The sequence below is a fragment of the Gopherus flavomarginatus genome, chromosome 4 (assembly GCF_025201925.1).
Source record: "Gopherus flavomarginatus isolate rGopFla2 chromosome 4, rGopFla2.mat.asm, whole genome shotgun sequence".
Classification (NCBI taxonomy): domain Eukaryota; kingdom Metazoa; phylum Chordata; order Testudines; family Testudinidae; genus Gopherus; species Gopherus flavomarginatus.
The window spans coordinates 79,998,889-80,024,181 of NC_066620.1; the positions used below are offsets into that span (position 1 = coordinate 79,998,889).

General features: G+C 38.5%; 1 protein-coding gene and 1 long non-coding RNA gene across 7 annotated transcripts in view; one reads left to right on the plus strand and one right to left on the minus strand.

Annotated features, from left to right (window-relative positions):
* The window catches only part of RYR2 (ryanodine receptor 2), a 727,531-nt gene that overhangs the window by 238,454 nt on the left and 463,784 nt on the right, over window positions 1-25,293 (minus strand). For all 6 annotated transcript variants that reach the window (XM_050950348.1, XM_050950346.1, XM_050950344.1 and 3 more), the window contains 10 exons: window positions 23,219-24,020; window positions 20,529-20,729; window positions 19,367-19,472; window positions 14,602-14,745; window positions 13,603-13,876; window positions 7,325-7,439; window positions 6,408-6,540; window positions 4,127-4,230; window positions 1,986-2,121; window positions 774-960 (listed from right to left, as the gene is read on the minus strand). In XM_050950348.1, coding sequence (XP_050806305.1) covers window positions 774-960; window positions 1,986-2,121; window positions 4,127-4,230; window positions 6,408-6,540; window positions 7,325-7,439; window positions 13,603-13,876; window positions 14,602-14,745; window positions 19,367-19,472; window positions 20,529-20,729; window positions 23,219-24,020 — 2,202 coding nt within the window. The remainder of the gene's footprint in view (window positions 1-773; window positions 961-1,985; window positions 2,122-4,126; window positions 4,231-6,407; window positions 6,541-7,324; window positions 7,440-13,602; window positions 13,877-14,601; window positions 14,746-19,366; window positions 19,473-20,528; window positions 20,730-23,218; window positions 24,021-25,293) is intronic.
* LOC127049568 (uncharacterized) overlaps window positions 1-25,293 on the plus strand; it is an 838,950-nt gene that overhangs the window by 227,412 nt on the left and 586,245 nt on the right. The window lies entirely within an intron of this gene.

Genomic DNA, 25,293 nt, shown 5'->3' on the forward strand with positions numbered 1-25,293 from the left:
CCCTCAGTAATCATACTGACATCTCCATTCTTACTTTTTAACCTTTAATTTTCTACTGTGTAAGCTATGTAATATAAATTTCAAGCACTCCTCTTTCAACAGGGACAGCATTGCATCATGAGTATAGTAACTAAGAAAGAGAATCTGTGTATATGGAGTAGAGAGGCATTTTTTTTAACCTGAAAGTATCTAAGGCAGCCATGTTGAGGCTTGGGCTGCTGCCCTGGCTCTAGGACTCTGAGAAGTGGGAGGATCCCACAGCTTGGGCTGCAGCCTGAGCCCAAATGTCTACACTGCAATAAAATAGCCCCTCAGCCTGAGTCCCACAAACCCGAATCAGCTAGCCTGGGCCAACTGCGGGTGTCTAACTCCAGTGCAGACATACTCTAAGACTCCGTCCAGCTCTAAGGTGTTTGAGGAGAGCAATAGGGGAAGCACAAGCTACATGCAGTCTCTCCCTAACTTCACAACAGGAGATTGGTTCCTACCTACACCTGACCGAGAGGAACAAGAAGGAATCCTAAAGCGGATGTGCAAATTGAATATAGTCATCCAGACTGACAGCTGTGAGTTCAGGGACAGAAGCAGAGGCCTCACTTGGCTGAAGATGCACACCTAATGGAATTTTGGGAGGAGGAGAAAATATTTCCTGCCCCACACAGTCAGATTATGTGACAATATTTTAAAAATATGGTCAAATGAAATACTGAATTCCAGAAATAGGATTATAAAGCAAAAGGTGTAGGTAAACTGAACAGTCCCATTGCACCTACAGAGTTTTACTGGATCCATTACTTGGGGAAGGTCCATCTCTAGTAGAATCTTCTGATATTTTTATAGCTTCCTCCATGGCAGCAAGTAACCCGTTACCTCCTTCCCCTCTCAACGCTGGACCAAAACACTCAGGACGACGAATAAGTAGCCTGACCACAACATTAGCATTCTCTTCAACACTCTCTCCTAGCATCATACAGAAAAAATATTGGTAAACGGATCCATTCAGTATACATCCAAGATATTATCTGATATAAGGTGGGTGATGAAGACATATTACATATGCATCAGTACAAGACAGACTGTACTTAAATATCAAAGACAAAATTCAACTTTATTCAGCTGTTCTTAAAAAAAAATCAGATTATGAAATTGTGTAATGCCAATAGAAGGAAGCAAAGAAGATTACTGTTTACTTATTTAAATTCTTTCGTTCTTCTGTGGTTCAATGCTGCCTTCAGAAATTTCATATAATTAACATTTACTTGATATTGTGAAATCAAAGAGACAGAAAGTGTTAGACTGTGTGAATTTCATCAGCATATAATCTAAAAGATGTATAAATGAAGCTCAACACATCTAGTAGCACAGTTATAAGCTATTAGCCCAATAGGATGAAGCTGAATTTTACGTTACACACACACAAGAACACAACTTCTGATGATTATTGCAATGCAAGTTAAGTATACAGTAACAGAAAATTTATTTGACTTTATTATAAATTAAGTTGTGTTCCAAAAAGTGACTAACACACATGTCATTCACCTGTGGTAAAATTCATTCCAGTGCCAGAGGGCTAGTGCAAGAATTAATGCATCAGTTAAACACTTAAACCAGATCTTATATAGGCTTCCTGAGTCACATAAGTTTACTTTGCTCACTATGTTGCATTTTAACTTTTTGCTATGTCATGACTTTTGACTGCATCTGTAATTCAAGTGTCTGTCTATATGACGATTTAGTGCACAGCAAGCTGGCGCAGGAACCTAAAGTACTCTAGTCTGCTGTGTACTAAGTGGCTGTGCGGACCCTGCTGCTATGCACTACAGAAAATTCAGTGTGCGATAGCAGTCCATATAACAACTTAGTGCATGGCAAGCTAGAGCACTGTAGAGTCACACCTCAGCTTGCTGTGCAATAAATTGCCATCTAGACAATCCCTCAATGACAAATTTTACATATGCAGTTATTTAAACATTACAGAACAGTACCATTGCAAAACACTGCAAAGCGAAGAAAATCCAGATATCGCTCTCCTTCAACTGGATTCCATCCAATGTCTGGATATCCCTTACAAATCAGCAAAGGGCAGCTTTGCAAACCACATCCAGCCAAATAGCGAACTACCTAAAAATAAGATAAGATGAAAAAAGACAAACATCTATTGTTGAAAAGAAGAAAATTACTGTTTTGAAAAGGTAGTTTACTCAAACTCCCTCCAATCTGGCTTCCACCCTCTAAGCTCCACTGAAATGTCTCTAAAGTCTTGAATGACCTCAGCATGCCCAAATCTAAGGACTAGTACTCCCTCCCCCTCCTCCTCCTCAACCTTGGCTCTGCCAAACATGATCTACATCATGAAGTCTTGTACTCTCTCATCATTCCTTCAGCACTTTGTTCAGCACTTCCCATTTCTGCTCCAACTTACAGTGTGCCCCCCAAATGACGCCATTCTTAGTTCCCTCCTGTTCTTCCTCCACATGCTATACTTATTCAAAAATAGGTTTCCAACTAGTCTCTTTATGCTGACACCTTACAGATCTGCTCTTCCATTCTAAACAATCTCCTTCTGTCCAAACTAAACGTTGGCTTGTTGTTTTGTTGTTGTTGTCCAAAAAAAACCAACCCAACAACATCACCTTACCAATAGCCAGCCATTAAATTACATTCAATGTACCCAAAAATGAGCTCTCAACTCTGTCCTATCCCCCAACCCCAGCCTCTTCCCACTTCCTCATTTCTCACTCACTATGAATAACAATTCCATCGTCCCTGGGACTCATGCCTGTCACCTTGACGTCATCTTTGATTTGGCCCTCCCTCTAGAAGCACAAATCCAGGCTACACCTAAGTGATCCTGCTTCTTCGTGAACATCTTTAAGATCCAGCCTTTCTGTAAGTGCAGATAGAACTCCCATCTAAACCTTCTTCATCTCAGGTCTTGACTACAGCAATCGCCTCCTTGCTAGCCTTGGCAAATGCCATCTTGCCCTTCTTAAATCCATTCTTCCAGCTGCAAAGATCATCCTCCTGACTTGCAGTTCCTGCTATTTCTCCCTCCTGCTTCTCTCCACTAGTCCCCCTCCTTCTCCACATAAAGCACAAATTACCTGTCTACACTTTTATGGCCCTTCAGAACTTAGCCTCATCCTACATTTTATGATATTGAGATGTCCTCTTTGCTTTACCAACCTTTGATGACCACTAGCTCAATCTTCCTTTAAACACATTTGCAGTTTCTCTCAGGCTGCCCTCACACATGAGAGGAATGCCCCATAAAAATCTGCAAAGTCCTTAACATTTTCTTCTTCAAGCGCAGATCTACCCTAGAAAATTTTGCCTGTTTACCTACACCAGAACACTTGAACCAATGAAACCCTCCCAGCGCAGACACGGTTAAATCAGTATAAAACTGCTTATACTATTATGGCTTATACCAATTCGGGGAACTGGCATAAGTACTTTTATACCAATATATCTATGCCTACACTAAAACAATGAGGAGTCCGGTGGCACGTTAAAGATTAACAGATTTATGTGGGCATAAGCTTTCGTGGGTAAAAAACCCACTTATTCAGATGCATGGAGACTACCCTGGAGCTTTTATTGATATAGCTATGTTGGCAAAAAATCACTGCCTTATCCAACATAACTACTATGCTGGTAAAACTTTTAAGTGTAGATTAAGTCCCAGTACCTCCTTAAAACTCACTTCTGCTGTGATGCCTACAAAACACTTGACAGTGGTTAAGCAGCTGAAGTGCTGTAATAGTTAATTGTTACTTTGTGCACCCCATATGTGTTATCTTTTGTCTCATACTTTAAAATGAAGCTCTTTGAGATAGGGACTGTATTTTTGTACTGTGCCTAGGACAATCTGGTTTGCGCCAAGACTGGGGTCTCTAGGCACTACTGCAAGGCACATCATAACATTTTTCTACTGAGTAAATTTTAAGTTTTCAAATTGAAAGTGTTTGAAAGCCTAGCACAGATAATACAAATAGAAGTATAACATCTCCAGGAAATATATGACTTCAGTTAATCCATTACTTGTTGTTATAAATGCATGTTGATTCACATTTTATGCACATACACACATCCTGGGAAAATGCTAGAAAATATTGTCATTAACCTTCTCCAGGTCAGGCTCCCTTAAAGCTAGTGCAAGTTCATTGTTATCCATCACAGATGCTGCTGCAACATCTAGAGGGGTTGATCCTCGCATAGAAGGGGAAGCTGTTAATAAAACAGTTGTCAAAGTTAGTCATTCAAGTAAAAAATAATAAAGACTCAATAGCTTATAAAAATACAAACATGTATCCATAGGAAAAATATATTTACCATTAAAGTTATAATAAACTATGGGGCAAACATCTGAGGTTTAGGCACTAATAACCAATAGTTGCTGAAAACCCATGCAGTTGTATGTGTATAATTTCTAATATCATGTGTGAAAAAAAAAGAAAAAAGAGATGACTGACAATTCAAAAATTTGATAACAGACCACGAACCCCAGTGATGACTGAACCTGGTGAGATTCTAAACAAAAACAGCTCTCAATCATGCCTGCAGTGAGGGGCTATGCATGCCTGTTGTATTATTTGCCTGTTTGTGTATGCTGGTTGTGTTGTTGTGTGGGTGGTTGTGTTTTGCTGAGAGGGTTATATGGATGGCAAATGAAGCATGTGTATTGTCATGAGGGGCTGTGTGTATTTGGGGTTATAATGTGCTCTGGTTGTGTTCCTGATCAGGTGGTTTTGAAGAATCGTAACTGTTGAGCCAAATAATGCACCTTTGTGCAGTCTCCTTCATACAACCAATGAAATCATTGCATAAAATTAGCTGCAGAGTAAGGGTGGTGATTGGTTGACTTACCTTTGATATCACAATGGTCTAGGACTCTTGGCATGCAGAGATACATGCCTTACTGTAGCTACACACTGAGTGAATATAATGAATAAATACAAAATAACTCAACTTCAAAATTGGATAGTAACAAACTGTGAAACCCAGTGATGATACAGCCTAGTGATATTTTGAACTAACAGCGCTCTCAACAATGCTTGTAGCTGTTTCTATCACTTCACACTGACAAATAGACATTCAAGACACACTCAGGGGACAACCTCAGAATTTTATTACACAGATACCACTTCACTTTTTTTTTTTACCAGTACCATTATTAACACTACAATATAAGCGTTCATGGTACTGAACTTTCCAAGTGTGCGCCTCATATCAAGTTCAAACACATTCAATGAGAACTTTATGGAAAATTATCTTTTTAGTCTACAAATATAAATGCTTCATTTCAGGTAGAAGATGATCACTGTTTTAGAGGGGAGGGTGAGTGGAAAGTTTAAAGAAAATCCATTTGGACACTGAGTTATGGATAACTGGAAAATATTTTTCAGCTTTAAAATAAAAGTTTTTTTCCCCTTTTCTTAAAAAATGGAAATTAAATGCAACTCCCCCAATGTTAACATAATATTAGCAAAAGTTCTCACAGTAACATTAACTAACCCCAGTAGAAACACAATTTAACTATTTTCACTCTAAACATACTTTTGGGCTATGCTCCTGACATACAAAAATACGCTAACCACGAAAAATATGGAAACTAAATTTCTGAGCATGAAAATAATCAGATACAACTATGCAGTCCAGAAGAAAAGCACTAAAATAAAACAGAAGTGGATTTCACATTTCTGTGCCATTTCTGAGCCTCAGCATAAGCATCATGGATAAGTTAATGTTAGCATGAAAACCTTAATTTAAGATTCAGTTGTGAACTGCCTATCACACCCATGCAAGTGAACAAGCACTGGCTACTCTTCCATCCCCCTTGTACAGATGAGTAGACCCTTTGCTCTGCCTCTTCCCTGTACAACCCAGAGCCTCTTGGCTTGCATTCATTCGGAGAAAAGCTGTACCAGGAAAATCTCTGCAGAAAGGAGGAAGCAGGCATTGAACGGTTACTCTTACAGTTAAACTGTTCTGTAAAAGACCTTCAGCTCCTGGAGCAGCACAAATAGACTCTGCCCTTTACATAGGGGGCAGGGGGAAGGGGTAATTACAAGGTGCAATCCAACCCAAAGGCATGAAATGATATTCTTGCTGAAATTTGTGTCCATAATTTTTAACTCATGTAGGGTGGGTTGCTATTTGTTTATGGGGCTTTCTGCATTTAATAATACAGTTGCGTAAGATCTTTTTCACATTTAATAATATAGAAAGTTGTTTTTAAAAAAAATCGGGCTGCCAAGCAGAATGTTGTGGGAAGGACTGTTTTAAACATGGGGTTTGGAGTTTTTTGTACTGTTTTTCTATTTGTTCATAACTTATAAATCAATGAAAATGCTTAAAGCTGTATTTTACACACAATTTAGGATAGATTTTATGTTACTACTTACCAAGCCCAACACTGCTGTTTTCCAATAAGTAACTAAGATGATCAAACATAGCCTTTTGATTCTGCCTGCTGATGCGGCAGAAATAACATAGAAAACGACAGCAATTTGCCACCATCTTAGGAAAGGTGATTTCCTAGACAAACAAGACTAAGTTAGAGCTGCAAAAATGTATAAAAATCACCAAAAAATCATTGTATGCTGGGTCCTTTTACATATTTGTCTTCAAGTTGTTTTTTTTTTTAAACACAATTAGGTACCAATCCTGCAAAATGATCTTCCATGGGCAGACCTCATTGAAATTAATGGGGCTCTGAGCAAGTGCATGGTTCATTAAGTTTATTTGCAGAGATTGTGGCCTTAACAAGAAAGAGAACTGGATTCACACCTAAACCCTAGATTCAAACACTGAAGTATGGGAAAGTTCAGAAGTAGAGACTGATGTTACAGTCATCTCTAATCAGATGTTTCCAGAAAAATGTTTTACTTTAAAACACTCGTCATTTTGGAAATCCCTAAATATACCTATTGCTTATATAACAAGAATCTTTTCCACATACCATGCAGATCAAGAGTCTTTTGAAACCAATACCTATAAAATATAGTAAGCTATAAATGCTTTTGGCTGTCCTTCCTTTCCCGTGTGAGAATACAGTACTGCTCTTATTTTATTCTAAATTCACAAGCAAAAAGGGATCCTTGTAATGCAATATTATTAGGATCATAATTAGAAGATATACAACTTTTTCTATAAAAGGTGATTCTATTCACTAAGAACTTGAACCTATATTGTGCTAATGGGAAAAGAATGGGAGTTTAGGGCTTTTAGCACTTCCATGAGTTTCTGAGCACCTTTCAGGATCAAAGTTTTAAAAGACCACATTCTAAATTCCCTCTCTTCTGCCACTGAAATTCTTTACCTTGGATTCTCCTCCGCCGAGTACATTTACCATCACTTCCATGACAGTCTCATGCATTCCCAGAGCCCTCATAAGATTAGGATGTTGGTAAAACACTTTATTATTCATGATGTCTCTATAAAGAAACATAATAAGAAAAGAGATTAAAATGAACTGTTCAGGGAACACACATTAATTTCTCTGTCACAAGATACTCACACAACTACCAGTCTGAAGAACAGGCCTGCTCTTGCTGTTCTTACTTAGGTATAATCCCCAGTGTTTGCACAGAGACAGAAGGACTGGGCACAAATAAAGTTAAGTGTTAAAACTTATTGAATTTTATTGATTGAGTTCAATCCTTGTAATTTAATGGAATGCTAGAAAATGCACAAAGGGTTGAAGGCTTATTTCACTGTATATTATTACCAACATCAAATGTTCTCAAAGCCACATGATGCAGAGATCATAAGTCAAGTTAGAGGCCTTACTGCAAACAGTGGAAAATAGTTCGTCATGATCATGGAATGACATTTCATCTCCTAATAGGTTAGCTGGATTTCAGCACATTCATACAGTTCATGCATTCAGTGCATCTGAAATACATACATACCAATCTGATAGAACAGAACTCCTAGGGCTGTGTTCAGCAAAAATGTCATGCGGCTTTCGTATCAGGTGCTCAAGATTCCCTCTTCAACCACACACACTGAACAATTTGGGAGATCTTTTCTGAGTTATAAAAGCCCCAACAGTGCAGAAGGTGGGTGGCATTGGATTTAGTCTGGTCCTCAGGATCATGCCATCCCCTTTTCTATGTGTTGCAGAAGGTGAAAAAAATTGCAGGAAGGGTTTTCTTATGGCCCATAATCTGTCAAGGCGAAGTAAGTAGAGCCAAAGAGGCATCATTCCACCAGCCTCTGACTGCTTGCTGGACACCATACAGTCCATGGGCTGAGGGGTAATGTGACTGGATGGCATAGAGGGGGGTGAGAAGTAGAGATATTCTCTGCAGCATCATTCCATATAAAACCCACAAGGAAATTGACCAAGGGGCAGGCAGACAGGCATTTGGTTCTGAGTGGGTGGAGGAAATACCCAAGGGGTCGTGCAAAGGTCTAGCACCTTTCACAAAAGCCCCAGGATTAGTAGCATTTCCTCATGGCTTTAGGACATCCATAGGGTTAGAGGGCCATGACCAAGGAAATGGTGGATTCTCCATCAATTGAAGTCTTGATTTAAACACTGGATGTCTGTCTAAAAGATATGCTTTAGTGCAGACAGAAGTTATGGGCTTGAAGCAAGAATTGTTGAGTGAGGTTCTATGACCTGTATCATGTAGGAGGTCAGAGTATATCATCGTAATGGTCCCTGCTGGCCTTGAAATCGGTGAATCTAACATTTCCCTGACATTCCCACCCCACAGGCATGTGCCACCTCCTTTTTTTTTTTTAGTTAACTAAAGCCTAAATCTGATATTTACTCTAATTTATTTTCCTGCCACATAAATATTGCTTAGTACTGTATACTAAGTAATTTACATAGATGTAACCAATATGATAATTCATAAATATAACATCCTGGATTACCCCTATAAAACTGGTCAGACTGCTAGACGTGTTTTTTAATTAAAAAAAAAGACGTTAATAAATAAGAGTCATAGTGAAATAAAAGCCCAATATGTTCTCTCGCAGAATAGCAATAAGATTTCCACAAAGAGAAATACAGTGCAGCAAAACAGGAGCAGTGGGTAAATGATATTAATAAATTAACCAGTCTAAGCCCAGTCCTGCAGTCCTTACTCCCACTGAAGTCATTGTGAGCTCAGCCTGAGTAAAGAATGGAAAATGGAACCCAAAGCAATGTGACAATGAAAGCTTCAATTATCCACTAAACAACAATTATTCTGCAGTCAGAGTTTCTGAGATTCATTCTGTCTAATTAAAAGATTGTAGTATACATGACGGAAGTGAAGGAATTTTTTTTCCAGTAGCAGAATGCACCTTTGCAAACATTGTCCCAAATAACAGCACTAGCAGTACTGGTACTGTAGAAATGTGCCTGTTACATCTCCATGCGTCTTAGGGTCTGGGTAGCAAAGAGAATTTACAACACATCTACACTGCCTCACAATTTGGACTACAGAGATGTGAACAGCAGTACACACCGAAGTACTGTGCTGTAACATCCCTGTGTGGCTGCTGCAGGCATGAACAAAAAGGTTCCTAGTTCACATTGACGTACTCCTTTTCAAACAGGACTACATTGATGCAAAATAGGAACCTTTCCGTTCATGCCTGCAGCAGCCACACGCAGGAGTTACAGTGCTATTCACACCCCAATAGCCCCAACTTCAGGGCAGTGTAGGCATGTCTTTAGTTCCAGTTATCCTCTTGTCTTCAAGTATTAGCCACATAAAGAACAATAATCATAAGAACTTTACTGTTTTTCCAATAAATATTAACCTGAGTGAATTACTGCTCAAGAGCACATTCTTTCCTTTCTACTGCATTTCAGCTGTGCAGCTTTAAACATGGGCACCAATTTTGAAATGTATGGTGTCAATATTATTTTACATAAAGATGGAGATGTCTAATAAACATGAATATTTTTTAAAGTAATTACAATTTAAAAGCTATAGCAAGCCTTCAAATTATACACAACCTAGAAATAAATTTGAAAGTAATGTGTCTCAGGTCAGAGGGAAAATAACTAGATAATTATAAATGAGGCAACAGTATTGTTAATTCTCCTGATAATATTGTGTCTTGTGATATTTGTTGTTGTTCTTTTAGCTTCTGATCCTGGAGTTATTTGATTATGTAACTCAGCTTTAGTTAAAAAATGGTTGTGAAGAAAAGCTTGAAAACATGAACACTAAAATCTCAAAAACCAGATGCATCAGCCACACTATATAATCTCTGTAGCATAGCTAACAACTGTGTCATTACTGGCAGTGCTCAACTCTAATAGCCCCTAATGACTTAGGTGCCCCCTCTTCCTGTTCCTCAGACAAGCCTTCAGGTGGAAGTTACCATGGGATCTGTACCAGGAATTTCAACCCAGGAAAACTGCTCATGCTATGTGCCACTCCCTGCACCTACTGTGTGTGCCATGGGCCATGACCTGTCAGAAAAGAGGGGCGAAGCAAATCTTTCAGGGAGGCCACAGGCAGGCTGGTTCGGCTGTGTTCAAGGATCTTAACTTGCTTATTCCTCTGAGTGGCCATAGACTCTTCTATCTCTACACCACATCGTGGCTTAGATTTTCCTCCTTTATTGGGAACTGAGCAGTCCTGAACACGTAAGACACTTCAAGGACTGGACAGTGGTATCAAGACCACAGGCTGTTGAAAGCATAACTCTTACAATATTTGGCATAATTACTGAGCATATAATAAAGTGTGACACCTCAGAAAGACTCTGCAGTATTTTGTGAAATAACGTTATGATGAAAAGGACCTGAAGAAGAGCTCTGTGGAGCTCAAAAGCTTGTCTCTTTCACCAACAGAAGTTGATCCAATAGAAGATATTGCCTCACCCCCTTGTCTCTCTATTATGATAAAAAAGAAAATTGTGACTTTAAATATGATTGAGCAATGCTCCCATTTATCCATGGTAAGAGCGGGATAATTGACACTGCATTCCTCACAAGACTTGACACACTTATGAGAATGAAAGTGAGGCTTGAGCAAAGATTAAATATCGTCAGCTTTTTCATTAAGACAAACATCTTGGTCTCAGCTCTCAGATGGTCAAAAGCTATTTTACTGCTAGCTGTACTCCCTGGATACAGGAATGGTTAGAGACAACAGAAACATATTTGTATCTTCTTTTCTGGTGGAAAATAATGAATGGAATAGTTTTCCTTATTCCTTTTAAACATCTAGCTATGATATATCTGCCTCATATTTATTTGAGATAAAATGTAATTGGTCACTGCACTTACAATAATTGATGCATTGCTTTCTTTTCAGTGAGCAGCTAGTATGCACTCTGCAAGTGTTGACTTCATGAATCAATTAAATACTAGCCATCTATCAATCCCACAGAGGTGCTATGTACATGGCCAATTACCTCTGGAACTGTTAAGACAGGGTACTTTGAGCTCTTTGACATGAGAACAGATCACTTAAGGGCTATCTTATCAGTGTGTGTGGATTTAAGAATGGATATAAGGTGATACACAGAAAAAGTGTTTAGGGCAATTTGAAAATGTATACTCTGAGTTTTGGTAAAATTAAACCAATCCATCAGATATGTAACAAGCTTAAACTTGAACTAGGATAGAACTTTTCTGAAGAGTTTGAGACAAGTCAGACACAACATTTCAAGAATATAAGAGTTCAAAATGGAGCTGATTTCATTTGAGGTGGGATCACCAAGGGCAGCCCAATAGGCCCTCATAGGAGACTCCTCAAACAAAGGTAGGTGGAAGAGTCAGAGGAGATCATGGCCTGCTCCTACCAGAAGATGATGGGCAAAGTATCAGACCCCTACACCAAATATAGAGAATGGAATGCAGGGTAAAGGGGGCAAAAATGACACATAGATCACTGGCAATGAGTTGAGGCATCCCCCAGTTCCAACCTTACTTGGATCTGGAAGCCTGCTTGGAGCAGATAGATGCCTGGATCTGTGGCTTTTATGATACCTACAAGTTCCAGGATCTAGGCCTGAGAAGCATTCCTGGATCTGCCACATTTTTCTCTTATGGCAGAGGGGAATAGATCTGAGGACTCCCTATGGTTATTAATCATATACCTACAGAGAAAAGGTCAGAGTTTTAGTGGCTTACTTGGTAATTCAAATAATTAAAATAGTACTAACTACATTACAAGAGTTAAAATGATTACATTTTATTTTATATTTATTTATTTATTTATTTTGTAGGATTTCATTATAAATAATGAAATGCAAGTATAATTAGACCTACACAGAATTACAAATTTCAGTGGAAGAAAACGTAAGGAAGTTCTAATTCAAGTAGACAGATGCTAACTCATTAAATTAAAATCACTTCTGACCATACTTCTCTACTGACTGTCAGACTCTGGAGGGAATCTCACTGCTGCTCATAAAAGTACAGTGTAATAAAATAATGCCACCAAATATATAATGCTTGAAGCCACATACAAAGAGAGAAAAATGTAAGAGGCAAGCTGACTAGCACTTCCTGTGAGGTACAGAGCATGCTCAGCTCATTATGAAGTATCAGAGTTAAGAGATGTGTACAGAGTGTAATTGCTACTGAAAAGTCAAATATATTTCAATAGTTACCACCAAAGGCATTTCTGAGGAACTAAAATGTTCCTGATGTGTCAAAACAATGATGCAACTTCATACATAAAGTTGGGGTTATTTAATCAGGACTGAAAATGCTCTGGGTCCATAGTCAACATGAGGGGGAACATAAAAAGGGAGTAGTTTTCGATGTGTCTTCTAGGTGTGTTCTGCTAGGTGCAAGGTCTAATAGTGGGCAAGCTATGGGACTGGTAGAGGAATCAGTGTGAGGATTAAGGCTGGGTAAAAACTTCTTTTTTGTTCTCCTACACAACTAATGGCCATTACATAGCATTCAGGGCTATGCTGCTTCAAGAGGACGAAAAACACTGCCTCAAGCAACAATAAAAAACTGAAGTGGAAAATCCAATTCTTCCCTTTTAGTGAATTCAGAAACATGAATTTGTGCTGGCAGTTAGAAGATTTATGGAATACACTGGGGTCTGAGTGCAATCATGACTCTCCTAGTAGCTGGTTCCATCAGCTACAAAGCCCATTAACATCTCACAAATAAATGTATTCTCCTTAAACTTAAGTGGATGAAACCTCTGGCTTTTGGCATTGAAAGTCCCAGGGTGACCTTTACTGATGGCTGGGCTATTTATATGCTTATGCAGACTCTATCTCTTCAATTTATAGAAAGGTCTAAATGCTGATCCTGCTTGTATCCTTTAAAGTGAAGTTATAGTGTTTCAAATATGACTGATACATTACTGTAGGACTTTAAAGCTCTTCACTTTTGCTTCTCCCCTCTATGAATTTTCCACAAAGATAAGACCTTATAGTGCTGTTTACTACTATTCAAAAGACATCTTTGTTAACAATGCTTCAAAGCCTAGATCTTAGAACTACTGAAGCTCCTATCTATTGCAACCCAAAACTTCTTTTAGTCTCCTTAAACCAAACAGACATATTTATAGTCAAACAGTATGCTTAACCCAAGAGATAACAATGAGACAAATAATTGGAAAAGTAAGAGATCAGTCAATCAAATGTTACTGTACTCCAGTGATTTACCCTAATCCACGAATCATAAGTTTCTCTTCCTCCTTGCCCATTCTGACGCTGAGCAAGGAACGGATCTGGCCCAGGGATGCCAAGAGGTTGATTGTATCTTCCACTGATACACCATTTATGGTGTAGGTCTTTGGTAAGCTTCTAACCAGACCACCGATACCATCATACTGCCGATGCAGCAATACAAACATGGCCCTCACTAACTCCGGATCCTCTATTACTGACTCCTGAGCCCAGCGTACCATGGTCTCTGAAATCAATTGCTGAAGAGTGGCTAAAAAAGAGTGAAGAATGAAAAAAATCAGAACTAATTTCTCATGTTTCTAACAGTATCTTTGAATGCATTATGCAGCATATTAGAATTAGCACAATCTAGAAAAAAAACTATTCTTGTTTTCTTAACAGGCTGAGGTACAATGTAATGCATTGTGTCAAGTGGAAAATATGCCATTAGAGGAAAAACAAGTAGTAATATTTTGCTGCAAGAAGCTAGCTTTAAAATTATAGATATTACTACTGTATAGGACAGTGTAAAAGAGCACGAAGTTATACTAGATCCTCACTGAAGAGTGACTGTACAGCAGTGGCCAGCTCCACTTCCAGATACTTTTTCCATGAGTTTTGAAAACATGACTTTTTATTATCATCTTTTTATTATTATTTATATGGTGTAGTATCACCATTGTCAGCTGCCGTTTATTGGACCATTAATTTAGGATACAGCAATACATATCTTCTTAAAAAAAGATAAGTGTTTTGGCTGACATTTCAGACAATACTTGGGCTGAAGTAAAGATCCCATTGAATAACCAATATTGTACATACCAAAAACTTCAGTTAATCTGCTTTGAGTTCAAGCCATAAGATTAAAGGTACACATAGACGCTTCCCTTAAAATCTAACTTCCTCTGACACACAACACATATAGAGCTGCCAGAACTTTCACCCTCTTCCCCTTCAGACCAGGACTACACTGGACTTTAATTTCATTTTACTTACAGGGCTTCTTAGTATCATTATCAACTGGTTTCTCATTTTGTTTCTTCTTTAAATATGTGACTTTTTCTACTAAGTACATGAGGCGACCTCTAATGGTTAAATCACTGTTTCCATCCAGGGTTCCATCTTCATTTAATTCAATTCCTGAAAGCAACAAATATTAAATCACTAAAAAAGTACAATTAAACAGATGAGAGCTGTGCTCAGTATCCAAATGTGAAAATATAACCAAACTGATTTTGTTCTGCTCTGTTAGCTAAGTGTACTACAAACAAATAAATATACAGTACTGCTTCAAAAGTGCTATATCAGTTTAAAGGTTGGAGTAGAGGACTGGGAGCTGGGAATCCTATAGTTACAGTCTGCTTCTGCCATTTATTCACTGTGTGACTGTGGGTCAGTCTCTTAGCTTATGTGCACTTTAGTTTCCCCATCTGCAAAATAGGATAATACCTGAATTCCAGGGGATTTTGTGACACCTGACTGAGGTTTGTAAAGTATTTTGAGATCCTCAGTGGAAAGGCATTATAGAAGTGAGATTACTGGCATGGCTGTTAATTCATTTTTCAGTGAGTAAGTATGAGCAAGTAACTCCATTCATTATATCCTGGCACATGTGACAGGCAGGTTATTAAGAAAACCAAGGTGTGAAAATCCAAAATATGTTGATTTGATGCAAGATTTGTTTTTCATTTTTATGGTTTTATCTAAAATACTGTCATTTGAAACCTAAGGGTTTGGTCCAGGCTCATAACTAATATTAAAATGTTACGACTATATGAGTTCAAGGTGAAAATGCCATTTAGTATTTTTTTCAAATGCAGAATTATTCAACTTTTTAAAAATATGATGGTCACTTTTACAGCATGATTCTGCCTCACATTAGATCACTCTGCTTGCTCCTTTGGTATTTTTGATAAAGATGTTGGGTTGTTTCTAAAATTTATTTGCCTTTTTTCCATTAATTCTTATGTAGGATGTGATCTATTTCCTTTACAGGCTATTTTATTGCATTTCACCGCATAGAAAATGTTAATGCATTGGTCATTGATAAGATTACAATTAAGTCATGGGTAATTTTTTAGTAAAAGTCACCTGTCCATGACTGTGCTATAAATACTCCTGACTAAATCTTATCTAGGGGCTACTGCTCTGGGGAACCCCCGGGAGGCTGCTGCCCTGAAGGGACCCTGGGGCCAGCCCCACTGGCCACTGCTCAAGCTATCCACAAGACCAGCAGCTTGTATGGAAATTGCAATCTGATTGGTGGAAATTGCTTTGAATTTAAGTAATTAACAGTAATGTAACTGAATTGTCTAAACCAGTTAGAGTACAGGAACACTCTACAGTTATTGATGCAAAAAATGCCGGTTCCATATGTCTGATTTGCAGAATATCAAAATGATTATTTTTTAACCAATACACAACATATGAATCCTCAAATTATGACTTGCTGACAGTCATCATTAGCCAGTCATCTACAACCTAGAGTTGCAAATCTGTTTGTTTCCTTTTGACTACATAAATACATGTACTCTGCCCTACTATAATCTCTCTTCTCACTGGCTTTGGCATAGCTCTTTCATTTTTTTGTAGCTTTTCTTTTCCATTTAAAATTGAAATATTTAATTTGAAATGTCATAACAATAGCAAGAGTCCTTGAAGGTCCCTCCTGTTTAAGACCCCATCCTGGAAGGAACCCAAGGCAAAAAAATCAATTGAGTTCTAGACAAGTCTGAAGGCCTGAGTTAGGGACCCCTTCCAGGATCAGGGCATGAGTTAGAGGAAAAAAAAAATCACATGACTCGGCTCCAGCTTTCTCCATGCGGGGAGGTGAGGGGGCAGAATTTAAATGTGGAATAGCTCAACTGCCACCTCCCTCTGCTGGTTGTCAACTGCTGATTCCTTTTACAAATTGAGCAGCTAAATTTTCCTGTTTTCTTGTAATTTACAGAGGAAGAGGTGATTTACAGAGGAAGAGGGCATAAATAACTTTAAATAAGAACATAAGAACGGCCGTACCGGGTCAGACCAAAGGTCCATCTAGCCCAGTATCTGTCTACCGACAGTGGCCAATGCCAGGTGCCCCATAGGGAGTGAACCTAACAGGCAATGATCAAGTGGTCTCTCTCCTGCCATCCATCTCCATCCTCTGACGAACAGAGGCTAGAGACACCATTCTTCACCCATCCTGACTAATAACCATTTATGGACTTAACCACCATGAATTTATCCAGTTCTCTTTTAAACACTGTTATAGTCCTAGCCTTCACAACCTCCTCAGATAAGGAGTTCCACTAGTTGACTGTGCGCTGTGTGAAGAAGAACTTCATTTTATTTGTTTTAAACCTGCTGCCTATTAATTTCATTTGGTGACCCCTAGTTCTTGTATTATGGGAATAAGTAAATAACTTTTCCTTATCCACTTTCTCAACATCACTCATGATTTTGTATACCTCTATCATATCCCACCTTAGTCTCCTCTTTTCCAAGCTGAAGAGGCCTAGCCTCTTTAATCTTTCCTCGTATGGGACCCTCTCCAAACCTCTAATCATTTTAGTTGCCCTTTTCTGAACCTTTTCTAGTGCTAGAATAACTTTTTAGAGGTGAGGAGACCACATCTGTACACAGTATTCGAGATGTGAGCGTACCATGGATTTATATAAGGGCAATAATACATTCTCAGTCTTATTCTCTAACCCCTTTTTAATGATTCCTAACATCCTGTTTGCTTTTCTGACCGCCTCTGCACACTGCGTGGACATCTTCAGAGAACTATCCATGATGATGCCAAGATCTTTTTCCTGATTCGTTGTAGCTAAATTAGCCCCCATCATATTGTATGTATAGTTGGGGTTATTTTTTCCAATGTGCATTACTTTACATTTATCCGCATTAAATTTCATTTGCCATTTTGTCGCCCAATCACTTAGTTTTGTGAGATCTTTTTGAAGTTCTTCACAATCTGCTTTGGTCTTAACTATCTTGAGTAGTTTAGTATCATCTGCAAACTTTGCCACCACACTGTTTACCCCTTTCTCCAGATCATTTATGAATAAATTGAATAGGATTGGTCCTAGGACTGATCCTTGGGGAATACCACTAATTACCCCTCTCCATTCTGAGAATTTACCATTAATTCCTACCCTTTGTTCCCTGTCTTTTAACCAGTTCTCAATCCATGAAAGGACCTTCCCTTTTATCCCATGACAGCTTAATTTAAATAACAGCCTTTGGTGAGGGACCTTGTCAAAGGCTTTCTGGAAATCTAAGTACACTATGTCCACTGGATCCCCCTTGTCCACATGTTTGTTGACCCCTTCAAAGAACTATAATAGATTAGTAAGACATGATTTCCCTTTACAGAAACCATGTTGACTTTTGCTCAACAGTTTATGTTTTTCTATATGTCTGACAATTTTATTCTTAACTATTGTTTAGACTAATTTGCCCGGTACCAACGTTAGACTTACCGGTCTGTAATTGCCGGGATCACCTCTAGAGCCCTTTTTAAATATTAGCGTTACATTAGCTAACTTTCAATCATTGGGTACCAAAGCTGATTTAAAGGACAGGTTACAAACCTTAGTTAATAGTTCCGCAACTTCACATTTGTGTTCTTTTAGAACTCTTAGGCGAATGCCATCTGGTCCCAGTGACTTGTTAATGCTGAGTTTATCAATTAATTCCAAAACCTCCTCTAGTGACACTTCAATCTGTGACAGTTCCTCAGATTTGTCACCTACAAAAGCCAGCTCAGGTTTGGGAATCTCCCTAATATCCTCAGCTGTGAAGACTGAAGCAAAGAATCCATTTAGTTTCTCCGCAATGACTTTATCGTCTTTAAGAGCTCCTTTTGTATTTCGATTGTCAAGGGGCCCTACTGGTTGTTTAGCAGGCTTCCTGCTTTTGATGTAGAGAAGTGGTGATTATCTACAGCTTTGTCTTATCAGTCTCTATGAGACTGAAGCAAAATTTAAACAGAAGGAACTTCTTAACTGGATCTGCACTGTCCACAGATGCGTGTTTAACATTTAAAAAAATATTTTGTTTTTGTTTTGGTTTCTTTGAATTTACTTTATTTTCTTACAATGTTCAACATTTTGACACCAAAGAGACGGTTGCAGATCATGTAGTTATTGTAACAAAAATATTTGGACTGAGCTTAAGCACCATTTTTCCTATCTGTCTTCAACAAAACCCCAAGCCTCAAAGTTTCAGTAAGTGAACTACCGTGTTTTTTTAGCGTGTTCATTTTTCATTTTCATTTGTGTTTGGAGAACTAGAACAGTGAAGTCCATCAGCCATTTTATTGTGGTTAATAGGACCATAGTTATTTTGATAGAGTGAAATTCACCTATTGGTGAATGGGAGCAATTTACCTATGCTACTGAGGGAAAAGAGGAGCAACAGCTTCTATTCTAGCCCCAGAATATTACTGAAGAGCTATAGAGCTTCCCAATACCGACAGGAACTAGATTTCATTCACTAACCACAGAGGAGTACCACACAAGTTCCATTTATTTGGGGCTTGTATGGGAGGAATGAAATTTCCTCTTGTCGAATAAAATGTAACGTGTTTTCTTGTCTTCTGATCAGATGAGAGGGTTTACTTGTATTATAATGACTGAGGAATCCACACCCCCTTGTGTATTATCTAGCTACCTGTTGCTGACATAATTCAATGGGTAGCTTGGTTTTGCTAAAGTTATTGAATCTGGCTAATACAATTTCAGAGACAAAAACATTCAAAAACAGGGTTTACCACAATGTGTCATTAAGTCCTCATGGAACTCCAAGAGTTGATCTCTAATTTCTTCAGAGCAAGGACAATCACTTTTATCATCCTTAAAATTCAGAAGCATGTTAATCTTAAAAAGAAAGAACACAAAGGAAAGTTTAAAGCTTTGGGAGCATCTTTTTGAACACTGCAGTAGGCTAGAGGGGAATATGTAAAGCCAAGGATGCCTGGACTCCAAATATGTACTTTGAAGAGCAATAAAGTATCCACAGGGTTTACAGTTAATATGCAAATACTGCATTTCTTTTTTGCTCATTATCTCCATAAATATGTGCAAATAAGTTTTAAAACAATTATAGAAATTCTTTAGGTAAACTGAAATACACAAATACCAGAAGAACTATGATTTCTGAAGAGGGAAAAAAATTAGACATATAAGTAGAGTAAGTAAAAAAGGTAATAAATGAGCATCAGTGTGAACTGGTGGCTAGAGCAAAGGATAGGAGTCAGGACCCCCAGGTTCTATGTCCAACTCTGCCACTAATTAGCTTTGCCACCTTGGTCAAATCATTTCATCTCTCTGAATATCAGTTTCTCTATGTTTAAAATGGGTTTAAAAGAGTGTTGTAAGGTTTAATTAATGAATGTTTATAAAGCATTCTGAAATCCAGAAACATATGTCTATGCTAAGTTTTATTATTACTGCAGAACCTCATCTGAGAACTGCCTACTTTCCCATAATGTCGTTGTACACATAGACATAAGAGCATGGCAAGGCTGTACTCTAAAAGCTTGTCTACACTGGGAAATTACACAGCACTAGACAAAGTTAGTGAATATATATTAATGAACACAACATATTACTCAGTGTAGATAAAGACTATCGAGTTTAACATCACATCCTGTGATGTCATGTCATGATTATCCCTAGTGTGGACCTTAGGTCTAACCACAACCAGCTGACTGACACAATGTTAAACATGACTTATCCTCGACTGCACTGAATATTGTACTTCATGTAAGTTTAAATACTTGAATTACCAGCATAGAGAAGGGTGAGAACCAAACGAAAATTTGAATGTTAGGACACAAGACTCTGACTGGGCTGGGATCCTACATCCCTGTTTTGGCTTCTCTGCCACACCCAGAGTCTGGAAAAAGAATAACTGCCCATTTTAAGTGGTACCTGTTCTTGAGGCGGAGACCGAAACTCTTTTGTTTTCCTGGCTGTCAGTGCAGCAGACATGTTTAAGGCCTGCATAACTTCATTATATCGGAATCGCTGATTCTCTTGAAGCTTAGCCACAAAATCATCAGAAAATGCTACAATGGCTTCTATCCGGTGACGTATCTGGCAGTCACAGAGGTACTGGAGTAGGTAACACATCTGAGAAAACACCAGAAAAAAGGCAACAAAAAGTAGACAAACTTTTAAAATATTCTCCACATATTCTGTTAACATATAACTGAGTGTGGGTACTGTAGACTCCAAGTGGTAAGGCAGAACCTGCTATCAGATGAATTGACGGCAATCTGCGGTACAGTCATGCTTGAGTTAGTATTAGGTCTTATAAATTGCTATCTGCAGGAGATCCTTTTGCCTCAGAAACATATACAAGGACATGGGAATTGTGCTAGAGTAAATAAATAATAATATAGATTTAGACCCTGTCTATACAGCGATTTAGTGCACAGCAAGCTGAGGTTTGAAACTACAGTGCCATGCACTAAATGGCTGTTTGGGCCCATGCTCTTAGTCTCTATTTCCAGTGCATTTTGCATTTGTACCCAGAAGCTGCAGAATGCCCTATTAAATTAGACCCTTTGAGAAGTTAATTCTGACCAGATAACACAGTTGTTGCTAGGCTGATGGCTAATAATAATACCATTTTATTGGCAGTTTAACTCCATGATTTACTACCAGTAAAGATCCCCCTTAGGCCCAACTAATAATCACAGGGCAGCTCAAATGAGAGAGTGCAACTTACATGTCTGTTTTTTTGTATTTGGTTAAATGTTTCATCGGCACCCTCTCGTTTTTTGTTTTGGGAGAGAGTGTGTATATGCGCAAGTGAGAGATCATGCCAAAACTGTTGAAAATTCTGCTGTCTTTATGTAACATTTTTTGCTGATAGCACAGTAGATTTACAGGAAGAAGTGAACACACTATAAACACAGCTTCACAAGCAATTGTTATAGTAAAGATTTATTTTATCATCCAGTGCATCCTCTGACACTACAGGATTATACTTTGCAATATTTTTTCTACTGAGTTGTCAATTCTACTTCTAAACCCTCTTTTTAAATATCTCCATTATAGTAAACCTCAGAGTTACAAACACCTTGAGAATTGAGGTTGTTCATAACTCTGAACAAAACCTTATGGTTGTTCTTTCAGAGGTTTACAACTGAACACTGACTTAATACAACTTTGAAACTTTATTATGCAGAAGAAAAATGCTGTTTCCCTTTATTTTTTTAGGAGTTTATGTTTAACCCAGTACTGTGTTTGGTTTTGTTGTTTGTCTCTGCTACTGCCTGGTTGTGTACTTTTGGTCCAAATGAGGTGTGTGGTTGACTGACCAGTTCATAACTCTGGTGTTCGTAACTGAGGTTCTATTGTACTTCCCTTGGGAGGCCACTCAACAGTCAACCAAATTTGTCTGTTAAAGTTTTTTCTTATACCATACTGAGCTTATATGTTCCTTTTATTCATTCATTTCATTTCATTCCCCTTTGTTAGATTTCCTGTAGCACGCTTCCTCAAGGTTTATACCCTTCAACTATTTGCCCCTCTTAAAGTTATTACTTACAAGAGCCAGGCTATATAATTCCTTTATCTTTCTTTATAAAATAATCACATCCATCTCTTATTCATTAAAGGTGAGGTCACCCAGATCAAAGCCTATGCACCACCTATATCCCAATTAATCTAATTTGATGGCTTCCAGTGATTTAATTGGTACCTAGACCTTATGCTCTCTCTCTGCTCAGGGGTAAATTTCATCCTAGAAACTACATTGTGCCATTTAAGACGGCTTACAGAAAGGGGTATTGCACAGTCACACTGTTTCAGGGCAACAACGGGAGGCATTCTGCCTAAACTGACAAAATGACTCCTGCAACTTCTGGGCATGTGGAGGCAGAATGACTATGTCTGCTACTATTCCAGTGCCGGTTCAGTCTTTTGTTGTTGTTGTTATTTGGTTGGTCTTTTTTTCCTCTCTGCTCTGTTGATGGGCCAGATTTTTTTTTTTTTTTTTTTGGCTTGGTCGCTCCAGCGTGCACCAAAAATGGCTAAATGCCTGGCAGTTCCTGAATAAGCTCCATGCAGACAAGCCCTTAGCCCAACCTCTCCCACGCCCCATTTGGGTCTCTTTGAGCCTAACTCCCCCCACCCAGCCAGTCACTACTCAACTATGTAACAGCCAGGATGAAAATAACTCGTAGAAGCTGCTCTCACTTGGTTATCTACTAATAGCCACAATTCTCCAAAGAAAGTTGAAAGGAAAATGTAATAAATTATACAGAAGTCACTGCTTCTAAACTTATACAACAACAATTCTGTTTTTTTATTCAGAAGATATTTCCTACCTAATTCTGTTTTATTTATGTCAGATTTGGTTTGAAACAAGTCTACCAAGGCTACTGTTATCATAGGCCAATAAAGGGGATAATGCAAAATTATATCATCAATAGCAATTATATTTTTAAAACATAATGTAAAAAAGCACTAAACATGCACATGTGCCTGCAAAAAAGAGCGTGTGGCTTGAAATATGTCGCAAGACTGCTGTGTTCCTTGAAATACTTGACTGAAAGGAAGAAGGAAGTCTGAAATATACAAACAGCCACTTATAATGTCTTGGTCATTACCTGTAATTTTACTGGTTCAGGAAGTTTCATTTGAAGAAGACCTTCCTTCAGCACCCGCCCCCCTTTGACTTCTTCATCTCCTCCTTCTGGCTTTAGATCCTCTGTACTCAACTCCTTCTCTGGCACTTCACTCTCAACCTCCTGGCTCATGCCTTCCTTGAAAACGCTGGGCTCAATCAGCTGTAAGATGTGTTTCAGATCCCCATTATGGAAGACTCCCATGATTAGCAGGGTGTAAAAAAGCTTGATGAGAGGGACAAATAGAAACTCTGTAGTACCCCCTACTGGATCTCTGACATGGAGGTTGCCCTCTTGAACAGCCTCAGTCAGCATCTCTATAGTTTTGGCCTTTAAGATATCCAGAGGAAATTCAGGGCTAAATTGATAGCATTCACTGCTAATGCTTACAAAACTGGGAGAGGAGAACCGGATTCTAGGTCGCAGTGAGGTGCTGAGTCCTATACCAGGGAGGCCATGTTTTTTGTTCTCATCAGGGAACAGAGTAATGCTCTTGGTCTCATCCGTCATCGGAACAATAAATTCATTATTCATCATTAACCTGGCTGTGGCGTAGGTGTTGAGGTGGATGTCAATGAGTAAGTCATAATAGCCTGTGCGAAGCAAGCCTGGCATATACTTATTCTCAATGCCATAGAGAAGCTGAGATTCATCCACATGGCTGCACATAGCATGTGCCACCCGGTTGTTCCCTAGAGCACAAACAGCTGAATACAATCGGAGGGTATGATAGTGAAATTTCAGCAATTCTTCCTGTTCTGTCAGTTCTAAAATATCTATAGACCTGTAGAGAAGAAGGGGAAATTTAGAGGAAGTTTCATATCAGTGCAGTAGCTAAGAACATAGGACTCAAAAAGCAAAAAAAGTTATTCAGAATTCTACAATTGTGCAACATGGGCAAATTAGCCATTGCTCTGGACCTTGACTTTCTGATATCCTGGCTTTCAAATAATTAAACCTGCAATTTTATAGACAATGGACGGCTTAAAAATCATGACCCAAGCTTTGAAATTGTTTAGACAGAATAAAAACTATCACTTCAAAAAACTCCAATAGTCTTCAGTGGGAGCAGGATCAGGCTGATTTATTTAAAACAAATTTCCCTTTAGATTTAGATTAGAAAAAACAATTTAGATAATTGAGAACATAAAGACAACATTCAAATTTAAATTTTCACTATTCATGCTACTTATTTACTTTTCATTTCAGGTTGGATAATGAAAATAGATGACTCACTTTCACTTTTGGTTTCTCATCATCATTACTGTAATATTCTAGGCAATTTCACTTTCAGGTTCTTATACATTAGCACAATGATGCAACATTTGGGTCACAAATACCGCAGGGGAATGCATTACATTTGTTTTGAGGTTTTATTCAAATGTTTCCTTTAGAATTCAACATGAATAAAACCATGGAAATACTTCTACTGGTCACAAGTTTTGTAAAAGCTCACTTTTACAAAAAGTAACGTTGGGCCTTTTCATAACATAAATGTAGGGTTTTGGGTTTTTTTTACTTTGCTTTCAATTTCCTTCTTTTTAAAAACAAAAACAAATAAAACCTATATGCACTGGAGTTGAGTAACAGTCTTACAGAGTCTTTCAGATTTGAAACAGCAGCAGCAATGGAGATTTCAAAACCATCCAGTTCATGAATATCTCTTGCTCTCATCTGTACATTTTAAAAAGTGAGATCAGATCATAATACAAGCTAATCACTTTTAGGGCTAAATCCTCCTCTCAGTGCCAAGACCAAGGAGTCAGGCATGCACACAGATTTCACAGGTGCAAAAAGAGACACCCTGCTCTGCTGCCAGCATGCCCATCCTCAAACTTGACTGGTATCTGAGTTAGCCTCTCTGGCACACAGGTGGTGTGTCTGCTACTCTCCAGCTCCCCAACACCAGACCTGCTTCCTGTGCTGTGGAACCAAGCCAGTTCCACTCCCTCTGAGGCCCTTCATAGCCCTGGAAGGAGGAGCAGGATTTGCCCCACAACATTTTTTAACAAATATTCTCAAGCTGCACAGGACATTTAGGTTTTTCACTAGGGACC